The sequence below is a fragment of the Chelon labrosus genome (genome assembly GCF_963514085.1).
Source record: "Chelon labrosus genome assembly, chromosome: 19".
In the NCBI taxonomy this organism is placed as follows: Eukaryota; Metazoa; Chordata; class Actinopteri; order Mugiliformes; family Mugilidae; genus Chelon; species Chelon labrosus.
This window is the reverse complement of record NC_140352.1, coordinates 16,855,661-16,875,338: the sequence shown is the minus strand read 5'-3', so window position 1 is coordinate 16,875,338 and position 19,678 is coordinate 16,855,661. Positions and strand designations below refer to the sequence as shown.

The following is a 19,678-nucleotide window of genomic DNA, read 5'->3' as shown; positions in this document are numbered from 1 at the left end:
TTACGCCAGATCGGCGTATAAGCAAACCACCACTATACTACATCATTAATGTGGCTGTGAGGCTCAAGCTTATCTTAAAGAGAACAGATGCTCTGCTACTGATATCAACATGTGTAGGGTCTCAGCGCGAGCAGGACTTGTTTTGAGTTCCTGCGAGGTACAGTCGAAATGAATGAGGATATTCGCTATAGACTAAAAACATTATTTGTACAAGGCTGTAAATATGTTCACTTCTGTTGTATAAGAACATAGAGGTGTACTGGCATGGACTCCCTTTAGGAGCCAGCTCCCAGTGGCTATTTGAGGAATTGCGCTTTTTTTCTACAACTTCATTTTTCTACTTACACAGAAACATGAAGGCATTTCTTCTGGTTAGTTCTGTTTATTTATTTACACATTTAATGGGTACAATTTTTCTTGGAGGACTTTTACAAAGGGTGAGGCAGGTGTTCAGGTGCGGGACTGCAGTGACAGCCTTTGGACTGTATCCGACAGGTACGCCATGTCGGGCTGCTGAGCCTGATGTTTGATGAACTCCAGAGTCCGAACCTGTAGCAGACACCAAGAGACAAGAACCATGTATGCATTCACAGAAAGTATAGTTAAACTTCAACAACAGCAGGAAAAAACAGGCCTGCCTGTGAAATGGATGAGGCCGTGATATGAACCAAGTACAGGTTAAAACAAATATGGGCATAGCTACAAGAGAGACCTGTAGAATGTAAACTTACAGAGATACGAGTCTCACAATATCCATGTTTGTGGCTGAGGTTCCACAGGTTGACGGCCAGCTGGTTCAACTTGTTGTTTCTCAGATCACCGTGAGCCAGAAGGACACCAAACATGGAGAAGGCTAAAGCACCTTGGCGGCGCATGCTCTGCTGCTGCAAAAAAGAAAAAATGGGGAAAAACTGTGATATACAGAACTGGATGAGCTTTGTCTAATGTGTACCTGAATGCACCATGACAAACGGAGTCATGCAGGTCACAGTGAGGTGTTTCTCTCTAGCCTCACCTCATCCCGACCGAGCACCTTCAGATGGTCCAAGATCTGTCCAATCAGAGTCTCACACAGCTTGTTGATCTCGGATAGAAACTTGGGGTCTCCCCCGTATAGAGTCTCGTTGGAGTCCACTGAAACCAGGACACAGACAGAAGATCAGTCAAATGATAAAATGACACGAGCGGGAGGTGAACCGCAGCATCGTTCGACATTAGCATTAATTAAATTATTCAAGGGTAATCCCTAAAGGAGGAGTTGGCAGTCCTGTTTAATGAAATTCAGGAAAGTTCACTGTGTGTGTTATTACCTTTAGGGATCGAGTAGAAATAGGTTTCCTGACTCATGGCGGCCAGCAGGGGCAGAGCGCTGATGTAAACCCGCACCTTTGCGTCGCTGCTGTCCTCCCAAGTGTAATCCTGGACCATGTTGAGCAGGCCGCGGACTAAGTAGAGCACGCCGTGCTCCGGATGGTCCTGTAAACACAAGCAGGTCTGTCAAACCGTGGCAGGTAACGGGTCTAGTGCATCTCCACCTTCTTGTACTTTGGAGCTGATGAGAGGGAATGCTGAGCGTTACCGGGACAACCAGCAGCGTTGCCAAGAAGTTGTTGATGAAGTCCAGGAGGAAGCTCTCAGAAGAACGAAGCTTCCCCTCCACGTTGATGGAGCGAGGAACCTCCGGAAGAATACTGACGGCTGCCTTGAAGAAAGCATCGGCTGAGAGAGAGGAACGTGAGAAAGACGGATTAAAGGTTGAAGATACAGGGAGGAAGGGCAGGGACAACAGAAACATAAAGGTTAAAGATAAGGGAAAGGTGGTGGAGTACAAAAAGAAACATGTCGACGAAAGAAAATGATGAGAGGAAGAAGGAGAAAGGGTTTCGAGAGAAAAAAAGGTTTGAACACAAAATACTTCAAGTACAAAGACTGAAGTGCAGCAGCTGCTTACCCTGGGAGAGACACTGGTTGGCCAACGCAACCTGGCCAGACAACAGATAGAGGCTGAGACGACTGAAGATGCTGCTGAGGGACGGGATTGTGATGAAAGTGTAGGCAGCGCACGCCTGGAGGAGACATACAAATCCATCAAGTGGCAGCAATGTACTGTGCATTCATGCACATGTCCACCTCTCACAAGTCACAAGTACGGGCGCTTGAACAAATTAAAGTGACTTCCCGACTCAGGAAGTCAGAACAACTGAAGCTTGTGAATGCAGGAAAACTGTTTGCTGACTGCAACAGTTTCGAGTACAGTGGTTTTCCTGAAAACTGGACCTTATCCGGTACCGAGGTCTGGACCGGATTATCTAGTAATGTGAGGTGTTCACAGATCCAGTCTGGAAACATTTGCAGAATCACTTAAATATCATCCATGTAACATCTATATGAATGCCAGGTCCAAAAGTTTCCTAGCAACACATTGTATTGTCACAAGATGGTCATTCACTCCTCCCGTCAGTGGTTTTAATATTGTGGCTGATCGGTGTAAGTGGCTCCTTTTTCCACAAAACCTGGTTTCCTGGCGCTGCATGGGTCTCTTCCTGCAGGAATGCACGGTGTGCTGAGCTGACTGCGTGAGCTGACTCACCCGGACAAAAGCAGCAGTTTTTCTGGAGTGATTCCCTCTCATCACCCTCCTGGTCTCCATGGCCAGCTGATTCACCGTCTGGACATGGCAAAGGTTATATAAGAACACGAAGCCGGTGTCTGTGTGCACTGATATCAAACCACAGAATACAAACAGAGACTGACGTGAATGAGCTGCACCAGCACCGGCTCCAGGTTACAGAAGGTGGATCTGGCCTCCACGCAGAAACTCAGCTGCTGCTCAAAGTCACGACCAAAGGAAACCTGACCGGAGTAACAGACAGAAAAAAAAAATGTTTCATCTTTTTCTGAAAAAAGAAAATGTAACACAGTGGTTTGTGTAAGACAGGGGTGTCAATCAGCAGCTGAAAACAGTCCCCAACAACTACACAATCCACTTCCATTTAACTTGTATGTGCTAAAGGCTACAATGCCCAGTAGAGTAAAGAAATCACATTTTAAAAGAATTAAACTATATGTTTTGAAGCGTTTTTAGGGATTTACATCTTCAAGGAGCCAAGGGGTAAGTATGTGCAAGCCGCAAGGCGGCATCACACTCGGCCTAGGTTGCCGGTGGCTCTTTGACGTGTGTCTGCACGTTTAAAGCCACAGATAAATGTCTGAAGAGTCTCACCATGCGGATGAAGCCGATGATCAGCAGAGCCAAAGATCTTTTCTCATCCTCAAGAGTAAGAGCGCTGCAAGGCAAAAGGCAGAGGGGTTACCAGGTGAAAACTGAGCCAGATGAAACACAATTAACAGAACTCAGATTATGAAGGAAATTGAGCATTCTAAAGTAGATAAAGTAAGAAAGCCCTTTCCTGACAAAGACCAGCAAGAGTGGGACCTTCACAGATGTGCAAGTTACTATGTGACCAGTGATGAGAACAACCCCCATACCATCATGGACACTGGATGGTCCCTGACTACCACTGTCTGCATATCCAGAACACTCGTATATCATTCAGGGATAATGATGTGCTGATACCAAGCTCAGAGGATGTGGGGTCCTTGATTTCCAAAGCATCAAGTTTGGCGTCATCAGACGACAGAGCAGATTTCCACCTGACCTCAGTCCACCTTAAATGAGCTTGAACTCAGAGAAAGGATTTATGGACTATTATTATTGTTTAGTTTTTCATTCATTCATTTTCTATACCCGGTTATTCCTGTTAAGGGTCGCGGGGTCTGCTGGAGCCTATCCCAGCTGTCATCGGGCGAGAGGCGGGGTACACCCTGGACAGGTCGCCAGTCCATCGCAGGGCAAACACAGAGAGACAGACAACCATTCACACTCACATGCACACCTATGGCCAATTTAGAATCACCAATTAACCTAACCAGCATGTCATTGGATGGTGGGAGGAAGCCGGAGTACCCGGAGAGAACCCACGCAGACACAGGGAGAACATGCAAACTCCACACAGAAAGGCCAGCCGGCCCATGGATTCGAACTATTACGGTTTTTATTTTATTTATTTTTTTCTTTGCATGGTAGAGTTTTAACTTGTATTTATGGACACAGAGATGAAGCATTTGTTTTCAAAAGTGTTCCTGAGTCCATGCAGTGATTTTTACTACAGAATCAGGTCTGTTTTTAACGGCCTTGGACATCGTGGCGACACAACATCGGTTTTCGGTTTGTTCTTTGGGTACAGAAATCTGTCACAGTCCCAATTTTATGTGGAGAAATGTTATTCTTAAGTTGGTGAACTGTATTCCAGAGCTGTTGTTGGACAATAAATGCAGTATGTTTTATATTTGGACGTTATGCCTCTAAGTCAAGAGCAGCTTTGGGGCCATGAGGTCTCAGCTTTGCATCCCCCTCTGTCTATTTGCGGAGGTGCCTGGAGCAAGCGGCAACTCCTCAAAGAGCTCCTCAGGTGATGCACAGGTGGCAACCCATGGCTCTTGGTAAATGGATGGGTTAAATCCAGACAAAGAATATTCAATATCCATATAGTAAATAAAAAATAAATAAGATACTGAATGCTGTTCCTGAATGCGAGTGATGCTCACTAGAGGGCAGTAGAGCCCAGGTTGAATCAGTGTCAGGCAACGGGAGTGGAGCCCCACAGCACACACAGTTTCGAAGGGACAGATTAGAGCGGCAAGCTTAGTGGATACCTATCGCAGTCTAACATTACGACCACCTAGTTCCAGTGCATCCCACAGATACTTGATCAGGTTGGGATCTAGTGAATTTGGAGGCCAGGGGCCGTATTCCTAAAGATTCTTAGCACAAAGAGTTGCTCCTAGTGGCCAAATTCTAAGAAAATCCTTAGAATCATGATGTTTTCTAAGAGTTTTCCCTCAAAGTTAAGAGTAGCTCCTAGTAAAGATAAAAGGTATTCCTAAAGAATCTTAGCTCTTAAGAGTGCTCCTAAGGTGAGATCTGTTAAGAGCAGGGAGGAGGACTTTTAGGAGCCTTAGGAGTTTCTTAAGCAGAGGAGAAAATGGCTGAATGAAGAGGCAGGAGAGATATTCTCCAAACACTGAATGACAATCAAGCTTGTTACAATCGCAATATCACCGGAAGTAAAAGTCATCACAACACTGAGGTATTTAGCAACAGGAAAAATGCAAAAATGCAACAATGCAGCAGTGATGGGTTGGGTTTCCTCCACTGCTGTTCGGTTTGTGGAAGATTTGAATGCCAACCAATACTGCTTCTTCTAGGCCGGTTAGCAATCACAGAAATTGATGAAAGCTGAGCCACTTTACCCTCGTTAATACCAAATGGATGAAGGGTATTAGATAGAACTATCAGCATGTGAATACTGTGGTAGTGGGAGTTTTCACACATTTTGTAGGATAATTTTTAAGTATAGCGTACTATTTATTTATTTTTATGTAAAATATTATTTATAATTCCACAGTCTTCATAGAGATTAGATTCTATTATTAAGTCCATTCTAGGCCAATTATCACCAAAAGTGTATTTTTATCTAGCTTTTAGGATTAACCAATCACACCTCTTGAAATGATGACTCATACCTAGCTACAGGGTTAACCACACCTCCTCACTAAGATAAGACTTTCTGTCCATTCCTTGCTCAGAGTTCTCTGAGAATTTCTGGAATCACTCCTAAGATAAGACTCCTAGCTAGGAATTTTTAGGCTAAGTTAGGAGCTCTCTGAGAGGATTCTCAGAATCTTTAGGAATACGGGCCCTGTTTTTCTTGTTCTTTGGCTGCATCCTGCTGGGGATGGCTGCTGCCATCAAGGAGTGTCATTACTATGGGATGGGGGTGCCTGGTCTAGTCTAGGTGGGTGGTACATGTCTAAGTAACATCCACATGAATGCCAGGTCCAAAAGCTTCCCAGCAGAATTGTCACAAGATGGTCAGTGTTATTCACTTCTCTTGTCAGTGGTTTTAATGCTGTGGCTGATCGGCGTATGTAATGTCCTACTTGACAGAGTCGTGCATGGTCTTGCAGATGTGCAGCATGGCGTTGAGGATGACCGGGTCTCTGGTGAGCTCCACTTGATGTCTGCATCAAACGCAAACAAGGAAATCTGTAAGAAGGTGTCACTTTTCTGTTTTTGTCTGTCACAAAGCAAATAATTCTCACGGCCTCTTACTTGATGAAGACCTCCATGATGGATTTGCAGACTTCCACCCTCACGCTGTCCTTCTGAAACATGTCCAGGAACGGCAGGAAACGCTCCTGAGGAGAACAGAAGTGAAAAACTATGGATCTGTGGGGAGGAGGGGATTCTGTAACTGCTTTCAGCTTTCCCTCCGTTTCAGCACGCATTTCAAACTGCTCACCATGGAGAAGAGGACGGAGAAGTCGTGGAAGTAGGTGAGGATCTTCCTGATGACTGACTGAAGCTACACGCAGAACACAAACAAAACAATCACTACAGAGCCGATGGAAAGAGGGTGGATAGTAAATCATCCCTTCCGCCAACCTGAGAGTAGGCGTCCTCGAACGCTCGGTCAGGGGTCATGTGTTTGATGATGTCGGCCAGAACCGTGTTGACCTCCCGTTTCTGAGAGTCAAAGAGTCCAAAAGTGTGAGACAGAGCTGACAAAAGTGACGCGGTTCCAAATAATATAGACGGTCCATACTCACTGTAAAGTGTCTGCACGTGAACTCCACCCAGATTTCAGCGCAGTTGACGTAATCCTGAAAACCACAGTTAGATGTTGAGTAATAATCTGGAGCATTTTTACTGGAGTGACAGCGTTTGTGAAAGCTAGTGCCGGCGCTACTGAACCTGAGGGCTGCGGACTTTGGTGATGACCTTCCAGGCTTCGTTCAGGATGGTCAGCCTCTCGGATTCAGGAGGATCTGCGCTAGCCAGACTGCGACCCAGAGATCCAAACAACAGATGCTGGAGAGGAGACGACAGGCGAACGTTCATACTCCAACCGCATTTGGGCTGTGATGAAAAAAGTAAACTTGACTAACCTTTGGGAAGCCGGACTCGTCGCAGTCTTTGATCATGCCGATGAAGTCGCTAGCTCTGGCTGCAACAAACTCCGGCCTGAAGGCTCTCATAACTGAATTCAGCAGCAAGGCACTGTGGGAAACAAGAACACGGTCAGAAGGACATCTTTTCTTTTTCCATCAGCTCCACAAACATCTAAGGCCTGTTCAGACCTTGCATTAAGATCCGATCTGGGGTATCCAATTTAATTTGCCTAATATTTTGTACCTAAAGTAATTAAATAATTACTTCAAATGCCACCACATTAAAATCACATTTACATTCTTATTTTGCAGCTAACCGCACTCACTTGTTTCCCATCGTCTTGCATCTCTCCATCATCTCAGTGAGCAGAGGCTGAAACACAAACAGACAACAACGCACTGAGTTTGGAAGGATTTGACCGAACTCCACTGAAACGAGCAAAATCTTTAATCTGTTTAACAGCTTCGGTCTAAACACGGTAAGTAGACACCTCTGGAGCTCTGTAGGCGATGCACTGCAGGATCCAGTTGATGGCGGGAGAGTAGAGGGTCAGGTACTCGGGCACCTCCACCCTCTGCACGACCAGCTGGTTCTGGACGCTCTCGCCGCCGATCTGCCGGAAGGTGCGGAGCAGGTCGAAGAAGTTGCGGTTCAGGGTGTCTTTCAGGTGGGGTGCCACCTCCATGCCCACCTAGATTTCAAAATAAAAGTTTAATTCAGGTCAGGTCAGCTCAGCGGGGGGACGGGAGGGAAAGACAAAGAGCACACAAGTAACAGTAACAGGCCGGGAAAATGGTTTTGGTTCATTTAATCATTCGTGACAACTGTACAAGGGGCAAATCTTTATTTAGCTCTTAAAAAGTCTGCATAATTAAAGGTATGGCTGCTTTGAGTGACAGGTGGTTGCCCTCACAGGTCGCTAGCAGTCAGCTAGGGCGTGTCAAACCCAAGGTGGCCACAACCACCACACTAAGGCCCAAAACCGTTTTTCAAGAAGCCTACAGGTGACGTCACAGAAGGTTCATCAATCCTTATACAAAGTCAATGGCCTCACCCTGCAGAGATAAGCCCTGGCATACGCAGCCACCAAAGGATCTCCAATCCCTCTGACCATAGCCGTCAACCGTGGGAGGGTTTCCTGAATGCCGCTGTGGAAGGAGGAGGGACAGAAGGAGGCAGAAAGCAAAAATATTTAGCAGGATCCGTTGTTACAAACACATCAGAATCAGCAAACCGGCTCTAATCAAGTTTTCTGAGGATGCCAAATATTTAATTCCAGTTCACGAAGATGTGTCGTATCATGAAAGTCTTATAATTCCTCAGTAATGCAATGCAATAACTAAAAGCTATTTCACACAATATTTCTGAGTATTAAAGCTAAAGCTTCATGAATCCCAAAGAGAGATCGGGGTGGAAACTCTGGCGAATCACACTCACGATTTGTTGAGGAAGCGGTTGCACTTGAGGATGGCAGCTTCGACATATCTGTGCCGTGAGGTTAAAGAGTCAGATTTACATGTGAATTACAACTTTTGGAAACCACAGTCAACTAAATGTTGCAACCAGATCCAACAACGGAAGAGTAAATAAAGCTATATGAGTCAGTAAGTTGTGTGATGGTGTGAAGGATACAGTCTGGGCAGGAGCTCTCGGATGGAAGCGATCTTGAAGAACCAGTTGAGGCACGTCTCCTTGGCGGTGTCGTTCACATCTTCAACCGTGAAGGATTCTGCGGAGGAAAAAAGAACAATCACAGTGAATGAATGAATCAAATAAATCAGTATTCACAGGACGAGCTGAATGTGGATGATGCACCCATACCTGGTAAGGGTCGTGGATCAGAACACATGGTCCAGATTCTGTCATACACCAGACGGCCTACAAACAAGTAAGACCATGGTCAGATAACTGGCTTCGTTTTTTCACACAAGGAATGAACAGAAGGGAATCGTGGGCTCGTAACGCACCAAAGGTGTCGAGGATGTCAGTGATGAGGACAAACTTGCTGGGGTAGAACTGGATCACTGAGGTGTCGGACAGAAGCTTAGAGCACTGGAACACAAACCGCACGGATTTATCAATCAGCATTTATATATCAATTGCTGTCTTCAAGAAAGGTACATCTGTCTTTTCTCCTGGGGATCTGAGTTTCGGATTACCTGGATGACGATCTTCAGGGCTTTGACCTTCTGATCGGAGGCCCAGGCCTCCTTCAGGGACTGATTCAGCTCCTCGATGCGGTTGGCATAATCCTGCTGGGAGAGGTTCAGGAGCTCTCTCTGGGAACCCTGAACACACACACAAACAAGTCGGTCCAAACATCTTGACATCATACTATTATGATACTATATATATACATCATACTATTGGGGATCTCCAAGAGAAGGTATTAAAAAACAGCAGTTTTTTCCTACTGCTTTTCAAACTGAAACACTTAAATCCGTTCTCTGTAAGACTTCCCTTACATATCCCAGTTTGAACTGAACACTGACACCTACTCATTCAGTCAAGATGCAATCCCATTAGCAGACAGCGCTTACGAAGGCAGACACACACACATACATTATGTGAAAGCCAACCCACCTCCTCCAGATCATCCAGCTCCTCCAGGCGAGTGCGAACTTTCTCTGAAACAGCCGATGACCCTGGACTGGGAGCTTTCCCTGGTGAAGACAGACAGGTTAATTTGCTTTCAGCCAAAGTGAGTCAGCCGGTTTCAGTGTTGTGGACCATCGGTGTAAATACAGACTTGTACGTCTCTTACCTCTCTCGGAGCCCATGAAGAGATTCTGTGAAGACAATGAAACTTAAGTGTGCAGGTCTTAGAAAGTGTTGAGAAGAAGTTAAATGCAGCTCGACCAGGTTTTAAATTTGATCAGCAAATGTCTTTTTATAGACAGTAACAGTAGTTAGAAGTGTTGATTTTAGACAAACAAATCTCTCCATCCAACCATCCGTCAATGTTTGTAGTGTTTTAAGTCATCTACTGATGTAATTGTGAAACAGGAACTGAACTGCATTAATTAAAAAGGTCTGAAATGAATTACATAGTCGCTGCAGAAACCCTGATTACAGAACAATTGGGTCTTTGATGTTAATATGGAGGGCGACTCACAATGGAGAGTTTTTCGGTGGTGGTGAACCGAGCCAGGATTTCCCCTCGCTTCGATGACCAGGGTTCAAAGTCTGGTCCCACTGCCTCATCCTCTTTCTCTTTCCTCTTCCGTCCCAGGTCCTGGAACCGCAACATATTTTTTTACTTTTATATATAAAGTCTTATAACTCTCTCCATTTCTGTCAAACTGGAATATGATTATAATGTTGTTTTTTTTTCACAAGGCTGCCAGCAGCCAATTATTCAAATTTAACTTTTTGTCTGAAATGTGACGTCTGCACTGACCCCTGTGGAGCTGCTATGTGGCATGGCTGGAGGCTCGGTGGCCGAGGCCGCGGCAAACATGGACAGGGGGTCGGTGCCATCCAGCATGGAGCTAAGCGGGTCCGGGGGTACAGAGGAAGAGGAAGACGAGGAGGAGGAGGTGCTGCCTTTACGGGCTCCCCGGCGGGTCTTCGTATCGGTCACCTGGATGGAGAGGAAAGGGTCAAAAACTATTGTAGGTCTGTGCTCATTTAATACATTTTTGTTTTCCGATTTTTCACCACTATTGGCCACTTGATGTTGCAAATTATACACGTTTTCAAAATGTGCTTTTTGTTAGTTTATTCTAGAAAGAAATGGATGTTAACTAGAGCAGAATATGCCGGGGGACAGCTGTAGAGTCAAGATAGAGGAAGAAAGGGAGGAGGTTTATGAAGTGGATTTGTGAGCTGATAGTGAAGCAGCTGAACGGCAGCGGGACACCAGATACCATGATCGGCTTGAGGGGGTGGTAGTCTCCAAACTCGACCGGCGCCGCCTCTGGACGACACCTCTGCAGCTCGGCGTCATAGTTGCGCCCACGGGAACGCCTGGTTACACAAGAGACAGACAGGAACGTGAACTCTCGTTTATTTTTATCTTTACAATTTATGTGCAATCCACTTGTTCTGCACAGAAACAGGAGCTCGGAGGCGGACGTCATCGTGTGAGGCATATTCCAGCTCATGAAAGAAATTTCATCGCTGTAGGGACTTCCAGCATGTGTTTAAATGTGTTTTACAATGCTGAAATACATCTGGAAACAGAATTAGTGCAAGTATTACTTATAAGACAAATGCAGCTCTGCACATAAATGTTTTTATTTAATAAGAAGACATACAATCGAATAAAATAAGCCACGAAGCAACTGTATCTTCATTTATTACTTGTAATGACAATCACTCCTTGAAAACATTTAACTTTGCAGGCTATTTTGTTATAGTTGTGACACTATAGTTCAGTTAAACCTGGATATGACAGAGCTACTTAACCTGTGTAGTAATTTTGACACATATGCTTTGCAAGACTACAACAAATCCACAGCTAAGGAGCACACAGCCTTTATAAGACTGCAAAATCATCATGTTGCTTTTACTTCGTAATATTAACCTGCAGAAACAAAGTTCACATTTCATTTAGGACGCTAACTTGTAATTACACACCTATTTGCGCCGTCTTTATGTTCTCAAAAGTCGCACATTATCGACAGATAAATGAACTGACAGACTTATGTCGATAATTCAGTGATTTTATAGTGATAAAAAAAGGCATCTTACCACTGCACCGCAGCCATTTTTCTACATCATATGACACATCAGGACTTCCTGGTTAGCCAAAACTGGCTAAAACGCAGTTTTTATTTTGAAACGGGGTGTTTGTTAAATAGCTTTTCGTTAAAACATAAAGAGTTGTTATCGCAGTTTTCAAACGAGGTGTCGTTTTAGCATTTGAGACTGCGAAAACCTGATTTCAAAGCTATTTTAACGGTGTGAAATTCCAACACACGACTTCATTACCCAGGATACATCGCGCGGTTTCATACGTCGCCTGCTTCCACCACAGATGAGTCAAAACAGTTGAGGTGCCACTGGAATAATAATTCGAGCGCTGAGCTATTTTTTTTACAAGACGAAACCGATATCTAAGGGTTTGTTGATCATTTTCGCTGTGGAAGCTGTTGGCCCCCACTGACACATTTGTGTTGTAAATGTACACAAAACGTTTGGCTGTCAGATTAACACAAGAGACGCGCTAGTTTGCTTTAAATTAAGGAAGCATCTTTTTAATAAACGATCTTCGTGAGCTTCACAGCTCGGTCTGCAGTGCAGCAGTCAGTCAGTTACGGCTCACGATTTAGCCTAAACATGACCTGACCGTGGGGTTGCAGGCTCGTCCGCCCATTTCTCCTAACCAGGTAAAGTATGACCCCTGTCACCTTTGCCCTCTGTGCTGTCTGGACTAAAAAAAAAAACAGCTTTTAACGTTCAGGCTTTAAGGCGGACACCGGCCGGCAGCTAGCTGTTAGCTAGCTAACATTAAAGCATGACTTGTTGTAGCTACTGAGAGGAAAGCTTTCATAGCGGCTGTTATGGTGTTTCTACTCAGTCGTTTAGAGACATTCAAATGTCTTTCATTCTCTGGGTGACATTTTGCAGCGAATGACATTGATCACTAGGAATTACATTCAGATATGAATGTTTTTTGACTCATTTCTCATCAACATCCTGTCAGTCAAGCTATAAGGGAAGGTATTGGGTAAAATTAATAATGACCAGATGGTAGCATCTTGGGGTTATACTCACGAAGATAAATGTAGGTAAAATAAAATACATGGTTTATTATTGTTTTATGATGTATTAGCTTTTTCTATCTGTAAAAAAGTTAAGAAATAGAAATCAAAACGTGTATGGTTGTAAATGTCTAGACATATTGATGCATATAGTTTCCCCCCAAGCCTGAGGTATAGTCCTCAGATGTTTGGTTTGTCTACTCTAGATCCTAAAGATATTCAATTGACAGTTAATAAAACAAGAGGAGAAGCAAAAAATAAATAAAAAATAAATCACAGGAGATGTTGGACTAAAATAGTTTTAATATCTTTGTTGCTGACGGACCAATTGTTTCATTGAACCGTTGTGGCTCTGCACCATCCTGCAGACACCTCAGCAGGTCTGTGAGGGAGAAGTGATCAAATCGGGTGGAAATTCTTCTGATGGGTTTCACGCTTCAGTCGGTTTAAAGTGCCAAACGTCACAAATAAGTGATCAGAGACAGAAAAATCAATCATTTCAAGTCTGGAGCGGCTTGTGATTTATATGCAGCTGAAAGGACAAGAGAGGAAGAGACTTTAATCCCTTTTATTGCCGCAGTCCAGCAGCCAAACTGTCAATACACTATGTACACACAGTAAATGCCCACTAATTACTGGATGTATCCGGCAACAAAGGTCACAATCGTTAAATTAGCCCAAGTGTCTGAAATTGTGACATTGCAAACGCCCATTGTCCATTTTGACTTATGACTTTAAACAGACAAAAATCCAAATAGTTACTCTGTTACGTGACAAGAACAGCACAGATGTATAACGAGCTGTAATATTCAATAAACGAGTGAAACACTGCTGCGAGTGTCCCCTCAGTTGTGAAAATCGGCAGACACGTCCTCCTCCTCCTCCTCTTCCTCCTCCTCCGTGACTGAGACGGCGCAGAGGACGAAGTAAAGCTTATTACTGTGAGACACTAAGGCAGTGATCTTGCTTTATTCTAAGACCAGATTTAGGGCAGCGGGTTGCCATAGTGACTGTGTGCCACTCTGTCTGCCAGGTACGTAACAAGGAGATTAATATTGTGCCATCCAACGCCACGTCGGACGGTAGCGCCATGTGTCCTCACGGGGTGCCGAGGTTTTCGTGTCTCTTTTCCGTCACGTCGTTGCGTAACCCAGGCATAAATTAAACATGTTTGGTCCGACCATCAGCCACATTACCTGGTGCCTGTGTTTTCCCTCTCTGCCTTGACTCTGCTACAAACAGATCACGCAGTCCTAATATGTTAGATTGTGAATTAAAATACAGAGTAGGGAGGTGAGAGGACTCGTTTGTGTGGAAGCCCATTTCTTTCAGGAAGAATGAAAAGGAACATGAAAGCATGTTGTATGTCAGAATTATGAGACAAATATTGAATCAAGCGCCGGTTTTGAACACGGTAGTTACTCAGCTGCGGCCAAACAACTGAGGAAGAAAGTGGTCCATTTAGTTTTAGAGTGGGCTATTTTTGGTGGAAATGTCATGCTTATTCAATATGACTCAACCACGTAGAGTACTCCTACCTGTTTAAGCTCCACGGCTCCTATAGCCCAGTGCACATACTGGCGAGCTAAATCAGCTGTTGCTGGAATTATTTGAGTTATTCAACTAGCAACGAACTAGACTGCCTTCATAATGGCAGCTTAAAACGTCTTGTGGACCTTCCACCTCTACCTGATTGCTTTCTTGAACCCACCCCAGACACATCTAAACCATGGCCAGAATGGAAAGCCTCAAAGCAGCATTTTGTTTGGCTTTAACGCTGCTGTGTGTGATAGAAACCAAACCAGTTTTGTGGCCCACAGTAAACAAACTGTAGATTTGAAAACATCTCTAGTGTCCCACAACTTATTATCTAACTCCTGAGTGTGTCACACACAGAGCTGAAATGATGTGACCTGAAACTGAACTGGAAGCGGTGAGGATATCGCATGCCATTTGTTTTAGTCCCGTTTCAACTAAATGTGGCCTGTGCTTAAAGACAGACGAGTCCGCCACCCATGGGATTCTTGAGGAGCAGTTTTGAAGCTCGGTGCGGTGGTGCCCAAGTCCCACATAATTCAAAAACGGGCAAAGGGATGTGGGTGGAGGCGAGGCGGCCGGTTAATGCCGAAGCAGACGGCTAGAAATCTGCGAGGGCACCCACCAGTCACTCAAAGTGGACACACCCCTTCTTTAATCTTTAAGTTTTGATGTGATTAAAAAAAGTTACCAAAAACATTTGCCCCCTATACCGTTGTCGTGAACGGCAAACGGGCATTTTAACGCAGAGTTCCATAGGCATTGACTTCCTATAGGAGCCACCCTCAAGTGGTCATTTGAGGAACTGCAGCTTTGGTTGTTTTCTTCACTTCTCAACCCTGGACGTTGCCGTTTGGTTGCGGCATCTCCCGTGTGATTTGTTGCTCTTCTTTGTTTTTAGTAACATAGAACAGCACATCGGTTGGCATCTAAAAAATAGTGTCATATTAGAATTTACCAAGCTTCTAAGGTTTAAGGTTTTTCATTGTTTTCATACATAAACATCAAATTATTACTATTGGAATGGACAGACTGGGCTGTCGATGTTCACAAGTTAAAATGAGCATTTTTAGTATCTTTTGATAAGTGGTAGACCAAATGATTAAATAGAATGTTATAAAAAAAAAAAAAAATGTGTAGTAGTAACTTGTCTATGGGGAGAGGATCATTATTCACTGGCAAAAACAGGACTCCATACATGTGCAGAGTAATTTCACTAATGTTGAATTAATGTGGTCTTGATTTATTAATGAGCCTTTTAATGAAGAAAGAGGAGAAATCCTGTGTGGTCATGTTTAGCCTCGACAGGTGACGTACTTGCCACGTTTTTTTTTCATAAATTTGTAATATGCAGAACAAAATATTAACCCAGTATCAACCTGATTCACCACTGGCCATCACAGTTGCAGTAAATAGTGAAGAAAGACGGCAGCTTGTTGCCTGGCCCTGATCAGCAGCCCTCATTATTTATGCCATCCTCTTTTGGAGAAGCCGAAGTCTTATCTGTTGTAACCAATACTCACTTTCATGAAATGATGCCTCGGGATCAGGTAGCCGCTTTATTTCCTTCGTAAGACATTCACCCCTTTGCATTTCCCTCTTACAGGGTTACCACTCTGCGTCTCCTCTGCTCCTTTCTGAGAGGTTTCTGGTGTGTTGATCTGGATTTGCTTTGAATTATTTACGAGGAGAAGTTTGTTTGTGTGGTCTGGTGGGCGTGGCTCATTACCTGATAGTCCCTGTCCTTGTTTGCTTTGACGGACACATGTCGCAGAAGGGACGCTGTCACCGGACTTGGATGACCACAGTGCTTTCTAGCAATGAAAGTCAATACGTGCAGCCTCTTACGTTGTACCGAATCTCACTAGCCTTCCTGTTGGTTCATTTTTCAAATTCACCGAGAGCTCTGACTTCTGAGGGAGGTCGCAGCGACAATGGAAACCCCAGCGGTCGTCAGGCTGCGCTACGAGGAGCTTCTGTTTTACGCGGCCTGCGTTAGTCACTGCTGGTGCGTGTGTCTCTGTGTTTGCGTGTGTCTGGAGGGCAGAGTGTGCAGGAGAGGAGCAGGCAGCGGCGGCGGTGGCATGCGTATGGGCAGCAGCTGGAGGTGGCAGCTCTCTCGGGCCATGCGTCTGTCGCTGCGCTGGTGCCGGCCGTGGCGCCTGCAGAGGGGAGGCCGAGGCGGGGAGAGCAAACCGAGGATCAGCGGCAGGTTGCTGGAGCTGTGGAGCTACAGCAAGCTGCTTCTCCGGTCGCTGTACTACAACAGTCTCAGCAACTCGGACACCCTGCTGGACTGTGTGTTCGAGCCCGTCTACTGGATTGTGGACAACGTGACCCGCTGGTTTGGAGTGGTGAGTTCTCCACTCCACACCTTCATGTCTTCTCTCCTCACTGCTTCCCTCACCCTCTCTCTTTTCCCCCCGACTCTCGTCAGGTGTTTGTCTGTCTTGTGATCCTGCTGACGTCCTCAGTGGTGGTCATCGTCTACCTGTTTGTCCTGCCCACAATCATCAGCACTTACGCTGTGCACTGGATTGTCTGGCACCTCGGCTGCGGCCACTGGCTGCTCATCATGGTGGTCTTCCACTACTACAAGGCCACCACCACCTCCCCTGGGCATCCACCTAAGGTACCCAGACTCCACATGAGCTGACATGCAGCATCAAGAAGAGTCTAACTGATGATGACAAATGTCAGCTAACAATGTGTTTTTTTAATCTGGTTAAACTTTATCACTTGTCCTTGTCTAATAAATAAATTCTGACTGTTTCAGGATAAAATTCATATCCCGTCTGTGTCCATCTGTAAGAAATGCATCACTCCAAAACCGCCAAGGACGCACCACTGTAGCATCTGCGACATGTAAGACCATCAGATCGAGTAGAGAATTGGTGATCAGTGTCAGTTTATTGTCGCTTTAATCCGTCATGGTGATATGTTTCCTTTCATTTACAGATGTGTTTTGAAGATGGACCACCACTGTCGTATCCTTCTAACCAGCAGCACCCTAAAACCCAAAGGAGAACGCATGACAATGAGTTGTATTTGGTTCACTTGCCAAGTGTTGTGTGTCTTCTGATGTTCCACTTGTCGACCATATTGAACTGAACACGTGTCCAGCCTGGTTGAACAACTGCGTGGGCCATTTCAACCACCGCTACTTCTTCTCCTTCTGCCTCTTCATGACCCTCGGCTGCATCTACTGCAGCATCAGCAGCAAGAACCTGTTTCTGGACGCCTACGATGCGATCGAGGTGACGCTTGATTTTTAACTCTAATCGGCAGTATCTTTGGTTAGAGGTTGCTTTTCTTTCACCCGAAACCCAACTCACCGTTCCAGTTCGGTTCAGACGCACTGTATCTGGACTCGGTCTCTCCGTCCACTTGTTTTGTTTAGTAGCATCTGTCAGACGTAGTAAGAAGGCAAAATTTGAGCCCGGGTAGCAAATGACAAACGAAACGGGACACCGGAAAGCGATCTTCTGATTAAGACTTTCGCAGCCAGCGCTCCAGCTGGTAAACAAACAACTCTAGGCTTGCCGTACCAATTAGGCTTAATGCTTCGAAGACGTCGGTGTCCAGAGATCACTGTGTAGTTCAACAGCAAACAGGCTCGGGCATGTTAAACTTGTAACTTATACCCATATTGTGTGCAGTCTTCCCACCCTGAGCCAAAATTACCTGGGAAGCCAGTGAGCTGAGATTATCTTCTGTCCCCTGCAGAGTTACTACCAGACCCCTGCTCCTGACTACACCTTCAGAGAAACTGCTGCTCATAAGAGTATCGTCTTCCTGTGGGTGCTGACCAGGTGAGCGACCCTCTACCACCCGTGTCCCAGTTTCAGAGAGTTAACATCATCTCACAGACTTGTGGTGCCCCTCCTGCAGCTCAGTGGCAGTAGCTCTGGGAGGACTCACCCTGTGGCACGCCATTCTCATCAGCAGAGGAGAGACCAGCGTCGAGCGGCACATCAACCGCAAAGAGGCCAGAAGGCTGAGGGACAAGGGCAAGGTGCGTACAGGGGAGAAATCGGGGTGCCCGTGTAGTTTACGTCAACATACATGAGCTATCTGTTGACGTTTCTCCTTCTCTGATGCAGGTGTTCAGAAATCCTTATCATCAGGGGAATATGAAGAACTGGAAGTTACTGTTTGGTGTAGAGGAAACGAGGTGAGTTCAGCCGCTGATTCAGACCTTGGAGTTGACGGAAGTAGTGACAAACATTACGACTGTGGAGGCCACTATCGGTCTGATTGAGGGGCGACGACTGAGCAGGTCCGTCCCAGGCTGGTCCAGGTTGTCGTTCTCATGAAGACTTATTTAAACATTCAGTTGCAGATGTCCTTCATGTTTTCAGCCACATTTCATTTTTTTTTTCTTGTGTTCCTCAGTCACTGGTTCACACGGGTCCTCTTACCCTCCAGCCATCTTCCCAGTGGAGACGGCATGATGTGGGACTATATCTTCACCAGGAGAGACCCCATGGCCATCTGACCTTCAGCCTTTTTTTTTTTTATTATTATTATTAATTGTATCCAAAACTTCAAACTTGCATTAATACCACAGAGCAGCATGGCTGACGTGTGGCTCATCTGTGCAGCGAGCGAGACCCTCCTGCTCCGCCTGTTTGGGTCTGCTGCTGCAATCATTTGAGGATATAGAAGGCTTGTAGTTAAAGAAATCCAGAGCTCTTTGTTTTAGTTGGCACCTTCACCTTCTCAGCCTTGTACAGGAGGCCTAACCTGTGACTGGTTTGATTTGCACGTGCTGCTGGTCAGCTCCCAGACTTCAGAGAAGACAGGGCAAAGACCTGCCGTGCATTTGTTTGATGGAAAATCTTGCGGCGGCAAAAGAACCAGTTCCTTGCGAGGGAGAAAGAATTGGAAGTATGAGGCTGAACTCGTGGGCGCAGCGCATTAAAGGTGCTACGCGTTGCATTTTCAAACGTCACACTGCATCATCGCATTGTAAACTGACACTGCAGTGTGATGGATAGCTGCCCTGAAACTCTGCTTGTTTCTTCATGCAGCGTTTTCTGTTTCTGCTCTTGCGAGATCTGTAGCCAGAGGCGTTGTCTGGTTTTCCGTCCAGTGCTCGTAAATGCGATTTCTCAAGAAGGCCTGGAGGGAATTTCTTGAAATTTGGCACAAACCATCCAAGTCCAGTCCAACTACCTTTGGACTCCAGGATGAACAGAACCACCTGCTCCTCTGGTAGTCCACCATCGGTTTAGGAGATACTGAGCTCCAGGCGATTGTTGGGGCGCCATGTGACGAAGCTCTCCTTCTCAAAGTAATTATGTTTGTTACTAGAAAATTACACATGGATGTTTATTGCAACGGTTGTTGTTGTTGAAGGAACAAAACCTGGTGTTCATACAGTCATGTATTTTATTTTCTATTTGGCTTGGACCCC

General features: G+C 45.3%; 2 protein-coding genes across 5 annotated transcripts; one reads left to right on the top strand and one right to left on the bottom strand.

Annotated features, from left to right (window-relative positions):
• Positions 1 to 323: 323 nt before the first annotated feature.
• Positions 324 to 11,847, bottom strand: vps35l (VPS35 endosomal protein sorting factor like). 3 transcript variants are annotated; one of them, XM_084566986.1, is made up of 30 exons: positions 11,711 to 11,847; positions 10,885 to 10,984; positions 10,416 to 10,598; positions 10,131 to 10,250; positions 9,780 to 9,804; positions 9,599 to 9,678; positions 9,175 to 9,303; positions 8,983 to 9,067; positions 8,837 to 8,893; positions 8,648 to 8,744; positions 8,453 to 8,500; positions 8,070 to 8,163; positions 7,506 to 7,706; positions 7,341 to 7,387; positions 7,012 to 7,123; positions 6,818 to 6,934; positions 6,673 to 6,726; positions 6,509 to 6,589; positions 6,366 to 6,428; positions 6,176 to 6,261; positions 6,004 to 6,084; positions 3,224 to 3,287; positions 2,755 to 2,853; positions 2,591 to 2,668; positions 1,952 to 2,066; positions 1,580 to 1,719; positions 1,311 to 1,476; positions 1,016 to 1,134; positions 732 to 884; positions 324 to 549 (listed from the first exon to the last, which is right to left on the bottom strand). In XM_084566986.1, exons 1-30 carry the CDS (start codon positions 11,725 to 11,727, stop codon positions 451 to 453), a joined length of 2,910 nt encoding a protein of 969 aa, XP_084423112.1. In that variant the 5' UTR covers positions 11,728 to 11,847; the 3' UTR covers positions 324 to 450. The 3 variants fall into 3 exon arrangements, with proteins under 3 accessions (XP_084423112.1, XP_084423113.1, XP_084423111.1); XM_084566987.1 differs by lacking the exon at positions 11,711 to 11,847 and adding an exon at positions 11,597 to 11,653; XM_084566985.1 differs by lacking the exon at positions 11,711 to 11,847 and having other exon boundaries at positions 10,885 to 11,519.
• Positions 11,848 to 12,240: 393 nt separating this feature from the next.
• Positions 12,241 to 18,795, top strand: zdhhc16b (zDHHC palmitoyltransferase 16b). 2 transcript variants are annotated; one of them, XM_084566989.1, is made up of 10 exons: positions 12,241 to 12,348; positions 16,307 to 16,613; positions 16,697 to 16,891; positions 17,036 to 17,124; positions 17,218 to 17,246; positions 17,383 to 17,516; positions 17,986 to 18,071; positions 18,151 to 18,274; positions 18,363 to 18,433; positions 18,655 to 18,795. In XM_084566989.1, the coding sequence occupies exons 2-10, from the start codon at positions 16,344 to 16,346 to the stop codon at positions 18,755 to 18,757; spliced, it is 1,101 nt and encodes a 366-aa protein (XP_084423115.1). In that variant the 5' UTR covers positions 12,241 to 12,348; positions 16,307 to 16,343; the 3' UTR covers positions 18,758 to 18,795. The 2 variants fall into 2 exon arrangements, with proteins under 2 accessions (XP_084423115.1, XP_084423114.1); XM_084566988.1 differs by lacking the exon at positions 12,241 to 12,348 and having other exon boundaries at positions 16,169 to 16,613.
• The last annotated feature ends 883 nt before the right edge of the window (positions 18,796 to 19,678 follow it).

Coding starts and splice junctions, on each gene's coding strand:
- vps35l (XM_084566985.1), bottom strand. CDS start 11,121: ATGAGCTGGAATATGCCTCACACGATGACGTCCGCCTCCGAGCTCCTG. Junction 9,304..9,598: donor AGCTGGATGATCTGGAGGAG/GTGGGTTGGCTT, acceptor GTGTGTGTTCAG/GGTTCCCAGAGAGAGCTCCT. Junction 7,124..7,340: donor TGCAAGACGATGGGAAACAA/GTGAGTGCGGTT, acceptor TGTTTCCCACAG/TGCCTTGCTGCTGAATTCAG.
- zdhhc16b (XM_084566988.1), top strand. CDS start 16,194: ATGGAAACCCCAGCGGTCGTCAGGCTGCGCTACGAGGAGCTTCTGTTT. Junction 17,247..17,382: donor GAAGATGGACCACCACTGTC/GTATCCTTCTAA, acceptor ACACGTGTCCAG/CCTGGTTGAACAACTGCGTG. Junction 18,275..18,362: donor GGCTGAGGGACAAGGGCAAG/GTGCGTACAGGG, acceptor TCTCTGATGCAG/GTGTTCAGAAATCCTTATCA.